General features: G+C 44.4%; 1 protein-coding gene and 1 pseudogene across 2 annotated transcripts in view; both read left to right on the top strand.

The window, feature by feature from the left end:
• The first annotated feature begins 698 nt into the window (after positions 1-698).
• On the top strand, positions 699-798 carry LOC113456173 (annotated as a pseudogene).
• A 5680-nt stretch (positions 799-6478) lies between these two features.
• Lactb (lactamase beta) overlaps positions 6479-14295 on the top strand; it is a 16646-nt gene continuing 8829 nt past the window's right edge. Inside the window, exons 1-5 of one of the 2 annotated variants that reach the window (XR_003376967.1) lie at positions 6479-6867; positions 7199-7265; positions 9721-9911; positions 10384-10735; positions 13262-13423. Coding sequence is in view for 1 of the 2 variants with exons in the window: in XM_005347728.3 (XP_005347785.1) it covers positions 6520-6867; positions 7199-7265; positions 9721-9911; positions 10384-10735; positions 13258-13423 (1124 nt within the window). In the remaining variant the exon portion in view is untranslated. Of the gene's footprint in view, positions 6868-7198; positions 7266-9720; positions 9912-10383; positions 10736-13257; positions 13424-14295 lie in introns of both variants that reach the window. The other variant, XM_005347728.3, reaches the window with a different exon arrangement.

Raw genomic sequence — 14295 nt, forward strand, 5'->3', positions numbered from 1 at the left:
TGAGACAGGGTGTTTCTCTGTGTACCCTGACTGTCCTGGAACATGCTCTGTAGACCAGGCTAGTCTTGAACTCAGAGTTCCACCTGCCTCTGCCTCTCAAGTGCTGGGATTAAAGGCATGCACCATTGCCATGCATTCATTTGTAATTCTATTGACCACCAGTGCAATAAGAATTAGACATGAGTAACCACTAAATATATTTTTGCATTGACCCACTTAGAAAAAGTAACCTTTGTTTTACTATATAGTTTTATTTACTGTGTAAACTGTATTGCTATACATAAAGTATGGCTTCATTTTTTAAAAAAAAGAGCACTCATAGTTAAGGAAAAGATGTATAAATAGCATAACAGCATCAGATCCCAGAGGAAGTGCAAAGCGGAACCTCAGTGAAATCCAGTTCCTACCTCCTGGGGTGGCTGTCAAGAGAAGGCCAATGATGGCAGCTACACGGAGGAATTGAAACTGTTACACAATGCTGGTGGGCAGGAGAACTGCTGCCCTTTGGAGCACAATTAAATACAAAGAAATAACTCTGCAATTCCACTTCCAAGAGAAATTATAGGCATTTAGACAAGAAATGTAGCCGTTTTGTGTGTAGTGGTTGAAACCAGAAGAATCCAGTCTGCTGGTAAGTGCATAAGTGAACTGTTACAGCTGTACCTGCAGTACTACTGCCTGGTGAAAAGCAGCAAGCTGTGCTCACGTTGGCAGCACACTAAAATTGGAACAATGCAAAGATTAGCTTGGCTCCTGTGCAAGGATGACACTCAAATCTGTGAAGTAGTCCATATTTTTTTTTAAATTGTACTGATATATTTAACATATACACAGAGAGATACCTAAAATGTCCTAAAGTAGACATTCATGTAAATGTAACTGCAGTTGCAGAATGCAAACATTTCGGAAAGAGCATTGATTGTGTCATAGCTCATTCATTTGCAGTGGATCTTTGTTCCTTTTCCCTCAAGTTTGGAAATGGATATGCTAAGTTGGGGCTTTGCTTGAATCCTGTACTGGGTCCTCAAACGAACTGATGTGAATGTAGCTTTTGACCCTGTGTGAAGGAGCAGTCACACCCCCAAAACAGAATAGGAAAAAATATCTAGAAAGATTTCAAGTTTTATCTTTTTTTATATGAACAGAAATACATAAAGATAAGGAAGAGTAAGCTGCAGCCCGTGTGCTGCATGCACTGACTCCAGAATACTTGCACTGGATGAAAGAAAGGACGACTTAAAAAGGATATGATCCATGACTTCATAGGTGGAAAGTCTAGAAAATGCGACCTTCTGCTCCTCCAGCCTCCACCTCCCAAGTGCTGGAATTCGAGGCATGTGCTACCACACCTGGTTTTTGCAGGGCTTGGGCTGGAACCCAGAACACTAGGCAAAAACTCTACCAACTAATCTCCCCAGCCCACAGACAGTCTTTTTAAAAGAAAAGTCTGGAATATTAGCACCTCTAATCGCCCCAACTTTCTGTTCCTTTGTGCTTCCAGTCTTTATGTGTGTTTCTGTGTTTGTCACTGCACGTCAGGGTATTCAGCCTTTTCTGCTTGCAGCTTTGAAATTATCCTCCATCAGGATTTTCCAGGGTTTATTCCGGGATCAGCTTTTACATTAAAGATTAAAATGCAGACAGGAAAACTGTGCAAACCTTAAATGTATAGCTCCGTGAACTGCAAAATGAATGCAAACCAGAAGTCTTTGCTTTGAAAACAAGGAACTCAGGGGCCACAGGACTGACTGGATTGACGTGTGTGACAAAGGCAGACACAGCTGGCACCAAGACAGACTGTATTCTATGGCTGCCAAGGGCAGAGAAAGAGCTGAGTTCCATAGGATGTGGGCAGAGGTGATGGGGTGGGAGAAGAGAGAGTGGGAGGGCTGAGTCAGGAGCGTGGAAAATCATTAGAAGCAAAAGGTCTTTGCTCCACGTGAATTCCATCCAGTTTGCTAACTGGCACTTATGCCTTACCAAGGGAGGCTCCTACTTTCCCCTTACCCCCGCCCCACCAAGACTGGGAAACGGGGACAGGGACTCTATCTTCAGGTGGTAGCTGGAACAGTGACCCTTTTTGGAAACTGAGTTTTCTTAGCCAGGTATTTTGAAGAAAAGTAGAGTCATTCCAGCAATTAAACCTTGAACTGTGAGAAAATGTGTGTTTGTTCAAGTGTCTGAGGGCGAAGGCTGAGGCCCAGGAAAGCAGAAGTCTGAGAGGAGCCTGCCTAGAGTTTGGTCAATGAATGAACCTTTGTGCACAAGTAACCTACAGATTGTAGGACTTTCAGAATTGTTCCTGAAGCAGGAAGAGGTCAAAGGACAATTTGTAGGAGTAAGTTCTCTCCTTTGACCATGTCAACAGGTCCAGGTTGTGGTTGCAAGATTTTTTAGGCTTGGGTGCAGGGATCTCCATCCTCTGTGTCATCTCACCCACCCTCCAACATAAATCTTAGCACACAACATAGACTCATTTGCTTCATCATTTGGCAGGTTCTCAGAGGAGCTGGACAAGGACACTGTGTAATGGTCTGCTCTGTCCCTTTAAGAGACAAGCCAGGCCCACTCCCTTCTCTGTCCACCTCTTCTCCCCTTTTCCTCTTTCCTCCCCATAACCCACTCACTCTGCATGGTGTGCTTATCAGTCTGTCTCTCACCCATCCTGTGGCTTCCTGTCCAGAACCAGCTGCCTTTGGAAACCTGTGGTGTGGTCTCATGGTGTGCCCATCCATCTGTCTCTCTCTCCTCGCCTCGTGGGACTGGCTGCCCCATGGAGGTCTCTCACCCACCACGCAGCTCCCTGCCTGGGACTCTGTGGCCCCCTGGAGCCACTCTGGGGAACTGCGCAGTCCTTGCCTGGGATTGGCTGCTCTTGGGACTCACTGCCCGCTGCCTGCTGCCACTTCAGAGACCTGCAACGTGATCTTGGGACCTGCTGCCCACTGCCGCCACTTGGGACCTACAGCATGGCCTGCTGTGGTCTCGTGGCCCGCTGCCCATTGCTGCCACTCAGGGACCTGTAGTGTTTCTGCCATTGCATTCCTCGGGGGAACCTGCAGCATTTTACTTAAACCATTACAGACTGGCTGGACCCTGATTCTTCCATTTGATGTCTGGTTTTGGTTTCCTGACTTACAGAGGAGATGATGCCTGCTGTTAAATCAGTAATGAGTAGAAGTCACCCAGTGCACGGTAGCACTCTATTTACAGCGAGGTCTTCTCACCAAAGGTATGAATGGCCTAGTCCTCTCCTGGCTTGAATTCCATTATCCAGACCCATAAAAAGATTCTTTCAAGTTAAAAGTCAAGATCTGAAAATGAAAATCTTCAGAGAATTAAACTTCAGCAGCAATTCTATAAAAAGTAGGGTTTTGGTTTTTTTTTTGGACAGGGTCGCATGCATTCCAGGCTAGCCTTAGATTCACTATGTATCTAAGAATAGCCTTGCGTAGCCTCTCTGATCTAGCCACCTCCGCTTCCCAAGTGCTAGCATTGCAGACTTGTGCCACCACACCCGGTTTCTGTGGTGCTGGGTAGCAAGCTGTGTCTTCACGAACGCTAGGCCCGCAGACTACCATCTGAGCTACACCCCAGGCCTTAAAAGTGCATTCTAGAACTCATTCATATAGAGTTTTCTTTGTACATGTGCATAGATGTGTTTGTGTGTACATGCATGCTTGCATATGTACATGGGGAGGCTGGAGGACAACCTCTGGTAGCATCCTTAGGAACACCACCCACCTCCTTTGAGACAGCATCTCTCATTGGCCGAGAGCAGCTCACCCAATGAGTCCCAGGGATCCTCTTGTCTTTACCTTTCTAGCACTGGAATAGAATTGTGAGAAACAGAGGATATAACACCGGTGTTGAGGCTAGAGAGAAAAGTCAGCAGCTAAGATCACTACTTATTCCTCCATAGTACCAGGGTTCAAGTCCTACTACCCATATGATGGCTCACAATTGTCTACAACTCTAGTTCCAAGGGATCTGATACCCTTGTCTGGCCTTTGAAGGCACTGCACACAGGTGATGAAGAGAAATACATGCAGGGGAACCACTCATCCACACAAAATAAGTAAATCTTAAAAAATTAATAATCTCAGTGTCACACAAAGACATACAAACAAAGCAAAGGGTAGCTCGGCTAGGCAATTCACTTTGCAAAAAGGGTATGCCTGAACCCAAACTGGCTAGCCATACATACCAAGGCCAACATGGCTCCTGTCTTTTATCCCTGATGTAGATGTCGACTGCATCTAATCCATACAAAGCCGGAAGGGGGGGTTCAGGAAATGAGTCCTTGTTTGACTGATTACATTTGACAAACAAATCAAAACTCTTTTCTCAGAGGAGCACACGCTATCTAGCCGAGGGGAGGGCTAGGAATTGAACTTAGGTCTTCAAGCTGTACCAAGTCATTCCCCAAAACCCTCACACAGACTTTTCCATAATATTGTTGAAGTTTACCATGTGCCAGTCACTGAAACTAAGCCTCAGCTGGGAAGGAACTCACAAATCACTGGCAGATAGATCTCAAAGTCAAAGCCAAAAAGTTAAGAGAAACTGTAACCCAGGTCTGAGGGCTGCAATACAGAGTGATATCTGGAAGAAAGCAACATTGAGGGGGGAAAAAAATGAACATTCCAGGAAGAAGGACAATGCTGTGCTCAGGATTGCAGGCATTGTCTTCTATTTTCAGAGAACTGAGGTAAAATTGCAGACAAGAGGTGGGAGGCACAAGGTGGGAAGGAAGGGGCCTGAACCCTTCACACCAGGCACATCCTTAGCTGCAAATTCAAATACAGTTTTATAATAGAAAATAAATTATTAACACATAACGAGTGGAGCTGTTTATTTATCCCTCACATGAGAGGGAAAGGGGAGTGTTTTTAGCTACATAGATGCAATGGAGACATGCATTAGGAATTTTACTCACTAGGCACCCCCAGAAGCTGGCAAACACTGCAGGGAACAGGCCTGGGCATAGAAGGGCAGCCATGCCATCCCAGTGGACCCAGGCCATGTTATACTTGCTGCATCTGCCTCCACTGGCACTGTTGGGAAGCCACAGGTCTTAGCAATACACCCCCAGCTTCCCAAAGCCCACGCCTCTGCTAAGAAAAGCCTACTTTAAACTTTCTGACAAGAGAGGAAGGCTGAGGATGTAAATTTCTGGGTCACCACCTACCCACTCTGTAGATTTGGGCAAATCCCTTAAATCTCCTTTTGCTCCAGTGTCCTCATGCGTCTGATGGCAATGACAACACAAGCGACCTCCAGAGTGGTGATGCTGTATAACGGGGTGATGTGTCGTGTGCTCAAAGTTGTGTGTGGTCCAGAATGAGCACTGTGTGGTTGCTAGCACGATTGTCACCGAGCAGGACGTTAAGTCAAGATACAAAATTCTCCTAGAAGAGAAACAGGAGAGATGGCCCAGAGGTTAAGAGTGCAGGCTGCTCTTCCAGAGGTCTTTAGTTCAATTCCCAGCAACCACATGATGGCTCAAACCATTTATAAAGAGATCTGGCATTCTCTTCTGGCCTGCAGGCGTATATGCAGGCAGAACACTGTATACATAATAAGTAAATATATCTTTAAAAAGTGATGAAAACCCATTACACTTTTCTTCTATTTTCATGTGGTATATGCATGTGTGTGTGCAAATTTGCATTACTGTGTGGGGAGCATGTCAAAGTCCCAGATTATGATGGGAATTATCTTTAATTGCTCATCTAACTTATTGGTTTAGGCTGGGTTTCTTAAACTTAGACCTTGCCAATTCCAGGTTGGCATCATGCCCACTGTGTATTTTTACCTGGATTCTGGAGATTTGAATTCCAGTTCTCAAGTTTGTGTGTCAAGTGTTTTAACCACTGGGCATCTCGGTGATACCCAGGAGTTAGTATTATTAAGGTGTGCATAAGGCGGCGGCAAGAGGGTGTTGATGGGGACCTGGGCAGGAAACTTTTCTAAGGATGTCACGTGTTTGAGGAGGGAAGAAGCAAGAAAAGAAGAAAGTGGGGAGGAGGAGAAAAGAAGGAAAAGAAACAGAGCTTAGAGGCAGAGAGAGAAAACTAAAGTGGGAAGAAAGAAGAGAGGGAAAGAAATAGAATTAAAGTAAGTGGAGGCGATAAAGAAAAGAAAGGGTATAGGGAGGAATGAAGGAAGCAAGAGCGAAAGACAAGAAAAAAAGAAGAGGGGGAGGGAAGAAATAAGGGAAGGAAAGAAATAGGAAGGAAAGAGAAGATAATCTTTTAGGAACAAAGACGTGAAAGACAGGACGAAGGGAGAAGAAAGATAAAGGGAGAGGAGGAACCAGTGAAGAGAAGCAGCCAGAAGGCGGAAAGGAGGCCAGGATCAGACGCTCGACGTGCTCGTCGCTCGCTCACACTCAGGGACTCAACTGGGCGGGACTGTAAGGCCCCGCCCCTCGTCCTGCCCGCCGCGGGCCGGGCCTGCGCGAGCAGGGAAGCAGCTGGCTCAACAGAGGCTCAACAGAGGCTCAACAGAGGCGACATGTACCGGCTCCTGTCAAGTGTGACAGCTCGGGCTGCGGCCGCCAGGGGCCCGGCCTGGAGCGGAGGGCGGCGCGGGGCGCACGGGAGACCCGGCCTGCCCGTGCTGGGCCTTGGCTGGGCCGGGGGTCTGGGGCTCGGGCTAGGGCTGGCGCTCGGGGCGAAGCTGGCGGTGGGGTTGCGGAGCGCCGGCCCCACTCAGTCCCCCGCGGACCCCGAGGCTGCGGGCGCCGAGCTGCCGCACGAGCAGGCCCTGAGCCCCGGGAGCCGGCACACGCCTGCGTCGCCCGCAGCCAAGGGCTTCTCCAGAGCCATCGAGAGCAGCCGCGATCTGCTGCATAGGATCAAGGTGCGGGCCCAGCGGACGCCAGGGCTGCGGCTTCCGAGAAAGACTTCTCGTTTCCCGACCGCCGGGCCGCGGGTTGACGCTCTCGGGGTTGCTCAAGTCGCATCTGAGGTCACCGGCCGCGGAGGGGACCGCCCCTTCCCCTTTGGAGAGAATGCCCTGAGTACCCAGCGCGGGCCACGGCAAACTGAGCAGAATCTTTGCCTCCGGTGGGCGGGGCCGGAGAGTGGGCGGGGTCTGGGTGGGCGGGGTCAGGAGGCCCAGACTGAGAGCTCCTCCCTGTGTACAGAGTTTATACGTTTGAACCACCTAGATATTTCTTCTTTTATCTTAGGATGAGGTTGGCGCACCCGGCATAGTTGTTGGAGTTTCTGTAGATGGAAAAGAAGTCTGGTCAGAAGGTGAGCAAGTATTACTTAGTGGCTCATTTTGTCACTTGGTGAAATAAAATACTGATATCTTACTGGTTGGAGTTGCAAAAAATGGCACATATTGTAGAGACAATGTATCAGTAGAATAACCAGGCCGTTTATCCATCATTGCAAAGTTTGAAATGTAACTAACTAGGCTAGGCTTGTAGCTCAGTGGAAATCGCTTGCGTAACCTTAATGTGCCTGGCTTCAAATCCAAAAGTAAGTAAATAATTAAAATATGACTCAAGTCACGGAAGTGTTCAAAACGGCTTGTTTCTTCTCCCAGTTAAGAGTGGATTTATTGATCTGAAAATGTAATGTAGAGCAATCAATTAAATATCCATTATCACACACAGCCCTTCTAGATAGCCCTAATGAGTCAATAAAATGTCAACTTCTGTATAATTTTATTCTTTAATTCGGTAATTTTTTTATTCCTCGTTTCTTTAAAAGGCACTATACTAAATACTAGGGACACACAATACCCCTTGTCCTTAATGAGTTACAATCTATTATTTATTAGGCAGAAGTGTTAACTATTTTGTTTCGATTTTTTTTTACCAATAAAAAACCTTGACATGGTTTGGGATGTAGTTCAGTTGGTAGAGTGCTTGCTATTGGGCGCAGGCTCTCATTATGACCCCCTGTACCACACACATAAAGTGATACAGACCTGTGATCCCATTGCTCAGGGGGAGGAAACTGGAGAAGTTCACTGTCCAGTAGTGTGCACCAGGCCAACCTGAGTCAAGGGAGATCCCGGTCCTCACTCCTCCCCCACCAAAGTTAGCTTTGAGAGGAACATTTCTATTCATTTTATGATACGATTATCAAAGCATTGTTTCATGATATAACTTCAGTGTTGCAGACAAATTGCATCATTCGTCACCTAGGTTTTTAGTAAATGATATTTCAGGCATTGTTTAAGGAAAGCAGTAGTTTTAGAAGACATTGCTGGCAGCGGTGGGGTTTTGAAAAAGTCTACTTCCCCTGAGTATATGTGTATTCTAATCAATATAACCAATTGGTGAAACTATCTTGTGGTTAAAAAAATTTTAATAAACAGGTATGATAACACATACCTATAATCCTAGCACTGAAGAGCTGAGGCAGGAAGATCACCTTGAGTTTGAGGCCAGCCTGGGGTATATACAGCAAGATCTTAACTCAAAAAATGTAACAGGGGCAGTGCTAGAGAGAGGACTCAGTGGTTAAAGACACTTAGTGTTCTTGCAGAGAATCCAGATTAGGTTCCCACATGGGGGCTCTTAACTGTCTGTAACTCCAGTTCCAGAGGATCTGACACTCACTTCTAGCCTCCGTGTGCACACATCTCATATGTATGAGTGTTTTGCCTGCATGTATATCTGCATGTACCATGTACATGCTTGGTACCCAAAGAGTCTAAACTTGACACTCTTGAGTTCAATCTCAGGGGCCCATATGGTAGAAGGAGAGAACCAACACTTGCAAGTTGTCCTCTGGCATAAATTATATATAGTTTTCCCACTGGTGTGTTACACAGTTTATACTGGAATTGTACTTTAAATATTTAATAGAGTTCTTTGGTTTCTGCTTTTGTTTCATAGATTTCTTTTTCATCTAGATGATATATATAGAGAGAGGGAGGGAGGGAGAAAGGGGTGTATATATATATATTTGTGTGTATATATATGGTATTTATTAGAATGACTTACAGATTATGGTACATCTACTCCAACAATGACTGGGTATGAATGGAAAGTCCAAGAATCCAGCAGTTGTCCAGTCCATGAGGCTGGATGTCTCAGCTGGACTTCAATATATGCTGGAATCCCAAAGGAGTAGGCTCTAATGCCAGTGAAGGAGTGGACTTGCTAGCAAGGTGAGGGCAAGCAGGCAAAGGGAGAAAGCTTCCTTCTTCCATGTCCTTATATAGGCTTCCCGCAGAAGGCTTGGATAAGATCAGATCCAGATTAAAGGTGTGTCTTCCTGCCCCAAAGCTCTGGATTAGAAAGTAGATCTTCCCATTTCAAATTAACCAGAAACCTTTAACAAGTGTGCCCTCTATTTTGGGGGTTTTAGTTAATTCCAGATATAGTTAGTTGACAACCAAGAATAGCCATCACAATACCTGTAATCCCTGATGGAGATAGGAGAATCTTGAGTTCAAGGCTAACCTGAGCTATGTAACAAGACCCTGTCTGAAAAACACAAAAAGAAGTGTAATCATAATGTTAAGGTAAGAAAAGTTATCTGAAAATATCAAATGGGAAATTGTTGGGTACCAGGTAAAATTCCAGTTCAGCTTTAAACTTAAATCATTAGGCTTCCAATTGTCAGTATCGGCAAGACTCTCATTCCTCTGAGTCTGACAGTTTAAATATCTCATGAAAAGCTATACACAGTGTGTTTTAATTGATATGATTTCAGTGTCAGACTTTTCGCTTTATTTCCCTTGAAGGTTTAGGTTATGCAGATGTGGAGAACAGGGTACCCTGCAAACCAGAAACAGTCATGAGAATCGCAAGTATCAGCAAAAGCCTTACCATGGTGGCTCTGGCTAAACTCTGGGAAGATGGAAAACTGGATCTGGACCTCCCAGTGCAACACTATGTTCCTGAGTTCCCAGAAAAAGAATACGAGGGTGAAAAGGTAGTGACACCCCCAGTACCTTCTCCCACTGGGATGTCACACGGTTTACACTGGAATTATAGTTTAAATAGCTAATAGATTTTTTTTAGTTTCTGCTTTTGTTTCATAGACTTTTATTTTCAATCTAGATGATAATCTGTCGACTACATTTCTGTAATTTAGAGCAAAGGTCTGTACATGGCATTGTCTAAGCAGCAGCTCTGAGTGGAGACTGTTGGTCTTCCATTCCAAAGTTGTTGGCTTGTGATTTGCAGGTCAACACTATAACTGAATTTTTTTTAATTTTGATTTTTCAAGACAGGATTTCTCTGTGTAACAGCCATGGCTATCCTGGAATGCACTCTGTAGACCAGGCTGGCCTCGAACTCACAGAGATCGACCAGCGTCTGCCTCCTGAGTGCTGGGATTAAAGGTGTACACGACCATGCTCAACTGTAATTGAATTTTTATGTTGTTGTTGTTTTTTTTTTAGGTTTCTGTCACAACAAGATTGTTGATTTCCCATTTAAGTGGAATTCGTCATTATGAAAAGGACATGAAAAAAGTGAAAGAAGAGAAAGCTTATAAAGCCTTGAAGATGACAAAAGGGTTAATGCCATCTGACCAAGAGAAAGAGCCAAAGGAAAAGGGAGGCAAAAATCACGAAAAGAGCGATTCCCCTAAAGCAAAGGGCGAGCAGGAGAACGAAGCCAGATGCCGGCACTCAAAGCACGGCAGGAAAAAGAATGATTTTGAACAAGGCGAATTATATTTGAAAGAAAAATTTGAAAATTCAATTGAATCCCTAAGATTATTTAAAAACGATCCTCTATTTTTTAAACCTGGTGAGTGCTAACTCCCTCTCCTAGCAAAGTTGTTGTTGAAGTGTTCTTTCTTCAGAAAACCCAAGAGGGCACCATCCTGACTGCTGTCAGTAAGGTTAGCGATTGTAACCAGCCAGTATAGGGCATGCGTTGTGTGTGTGTGTGTGTGTGTGTGTGTGTGTGTGTGTGTGTATGTGTATGTGTGTGGTGCACGCGCCTGTAGAGCCAGGGAACAACCTTGGATGTCATTCCTGGGGAAGAGTTCACCTTTGGCTTTGGTTTTACTATTTGTTTGTTTGTTTATTGTGACTGTGTGGAGGTCAGGTCGGAGGACAACTGCCAGGAATCCTGTTTCCTTCCACCACTGGGTCCCAGGGATTAACTCAGGGCATCAGTCTTGGCAGCAGATCCCTTTACCTGTCCAGCCATCTTGTCATCCCCACCTTATTTTTGAGATAGAGTCTCATTGGCTGGAGCACACCAATCAGTCTAGGCTGCCTGGCAGACCCCAGCCTGTCTCTGCCTCCCTAGAGCTAGAATTCCAAGTGCATCACGACTTTTTTCTGTGGGTTCTGGGGATTGAACTGAGGTCCTCCTGCTTGCCTTACAAGCTCTTTCCCAACTGAGCCATCTTCCCTAACAGTCGGGAAGGTTGCTGTTTATCGTTAGTGTCATTGGAAGGCTGCCCAGTCATAGAAGATGCCCAGTGTCAAGATAGTCATGGAAACTGTGGTGAGTGTTGGAAGGATAGTTCACCAAACAAAACCTGGGCGCGGGTGGAGAGGCAAAGGTGCTGCTGCGCCTGTACGTGGCTAGCAAGTAAAGAGTTCAGCAGCCTGTTTTATACTTTTGTTCCTTAAGAAGTTAGGGTTCGTCAACTCACCTTTATTCACCCTAAAAGCTAACCGATAAAAATAACTTTTTCTTTGAGGCAGTGACTCACTGTGTAGCTCAGTATGGTCTCAAATGTGGTTCCCCTGCCTCAGTCTCCCAAGTGCTGAGATTACAGGTGTGTAGTACCATACTTGGTTTTACCTTTTTCATCTTTGTTTCTTAAATTTACCATTGGTTGATGTGCTATTTTCATTTGGAAAGTAATTTTTTTGGGACTGGAGAGATGGCTCAGTGGTTAAGAGCAAGCTTGTATTGCTCTCCCAGAGAACCTGAGCTCAGTTCTCAGCACCCACATCGCCACCCATAACTCCAGCTCCGTCCTGGGACTCTCGTGCCCTCTTCAGGCCTGAGGTCAGCTGCCCTCAATAGGCACTCAATTCCCCCATGCACAGAATTTTTAAAAATATATGAATAAAAGATTTTACTATGAATTAATATTTTTATATAAATATAACTAAGAAAGCCAGTGAAAATATAATTATGAATTTTGTATTTAAAAACAAAGTTTCTACCCATTTTTAGTATGGATCATAAAATCTTGAGAATTTCAAACCAAAAATGAACCATAGGTATATATTTAAGTCTATATTTAAAACAAAGTTTTTATGTTTACATACATTTTATTAAAATAACTCATAGCTGGGCAATGAGTGCACACACTTAATCCCAGTACTAAAGAGGCAGAGGCAGGCAATGTAAACAAACACACAAATTAACACATGTGCCTAGTTACACCTTACACAGCGGGATGCATTGAGGAGAACACAACATTTATTTGATCACGGACAAGCTAGAGGGGAGAGTCAGTTCCTGAGCACCAGCCGACCATGCACAGTGAGGTTTGTGTTGCTGTGCAGAGGGCCTGCAAAGCTTTTGCAAGGACAAACCTAAATTCAAGGGCGACCTGTGACTCAGTTTATCCTCCCCTTGGCACTCAAAATTTCAGGGCAGTCTGATAGCCAGGAGGAAGACGCCTTTAGATGCACTTTTTGGAGAAGTAGCTCCGAGCCCTAATAACCTCTAAAGCAGTAGTTAAGTACTGACACCCCCAGAGATCCCGCAACTCCACTCTGTCCTTTAAATATACCAAACTGTGAAATAAAGTTGTTCTGCCTTTTACCTGTAAAAAGAAAGCCCGAGAGTCCATGGGTCTCCTGCGCATGTCATTGCTCTTCTTCCCAGGAACTCCAGGTTTTAGCTTTTCCTGTGCTGGCCACGTATATGGGGTTCAATGCTAGCACTTTCCATTTGTTCCCAAAAAGACAATTGATAGAAAAACCAAATTTGCTTTTCTTCCACCTTTCTGTTTGATTGCCAGTTTGAAGGATTTTGTTTTGTTTTTTTTTAGGTGGGATATATTTGTGTATAAATATTGTGTATTTATTTTCAGATAAAAGAGCAGATCCATAAACCTTCCAGCCCCTGTGTTGAACATTATGCTGTTCTTGTGTCCTGGAACAGACCCAATGAGACATGGACATTACAAAGTTAACTCAGTGTTGGCACATCATCCCTAACCTAGGTTTAGATGTTGATGTAAAATATTACAACTTTGTGAGTCTGACTGTTTTCAGGGGGAACATATTTCACATGTGTTTAAATAATAATCAAGCCTTTTCTCCCCTCCCCCCATGCAATGACGTCTCAAGGTAGTCAGTTTTTATATTCAACATTTGGCTATACCCTGCTGGCAGCCATCGTAGAAAGAGCTTCAGGATATAAATATTTGGACTATATGCAGAAAATTTTCCATGACTTGGACATGCTGACAACCGTACAGGAAGAGAACGAGCCAGTGATTTACAACAGAGCAAGGTAAACTGACACCTGCCGTGTCCAGCTGTGTCGCATCTTCATGTTGTGCTGTCGATTTAAGACCCTGATGGTCCTTGTTTCCATTCCAACGTCGGCTTGCCATGTGCTTGGAGCTTTTCTCCTTGCCCGTTTTTTATGAGTAAAATGAGGGAAATAAGTATGTTTGCGATACCCCAAGATGCTTAGTAAATCAAGCATGATATCTCATGCCAGCACTAGGAGGATGAGGCACAGGGATTGCTGTGAGTTCAAGACCAACCTAGGCTGCAGAGTGAGTGCCAAGCTAGAATGAGAACTATCACAAAGAGAAAGAGGGCACAGAAACAATCATGATCTAAGCACCTGAGTAATTGGGCCAAAAGTCTACCTATCATGTACCAAAACAATTTGGTCTTTAAACATCTTTTCTTATTTTTAATGTTACATTTACCTCTGTTTTTTCTTAACTTAAAATATATTTTTAACTAATTCATCCTTAGAAAAAGTTAACAATAGAATAAGAAATTCACATAAACCCATCACTCAGATTCCCCAAATGTAGTTATGCCATATTTATATTATCCGATTGCATGTTGGTGTTCCCTGGGCCATTTGGAAACAAGCTGCAGACATGGCATTCATTATTCACAAATGCTTAAATGTGTATCTCCTAAAAATGACAACATTTGTGCAGTGGTTTAACCAAATCTGCAGACTTTATTACAGTTTTGTCCATTGTTCCAGTAAAGTCCTTTGTGGCATGCACTCACATACGCACATAGTGTCTGGTCCACATTTCTCTTCTTGTCCTGTGTCTCTGCAGTTGCATGTGTAAACTTGTCCCATTGTTGGTAATGGGGTTTTAGTGACTTTAGGAAAGTGGTACCAGGTTT

This window comes from Microtus ochrogaster, chromosome 5 (genome assembly GCF_000317375.1).
Source record: "Microtus ochrogaster isolate Prairie Vole_2 chromosome 5, MicOch1.0, whole genome shotgun sequence".
In the NCBI taxonomy this organism is placed as follows: Eukaryota; Metazoa; Chordata; class Mammalia; order Rodentia; family Cricetidae; genus Microtus; species Microtus ochrogaster.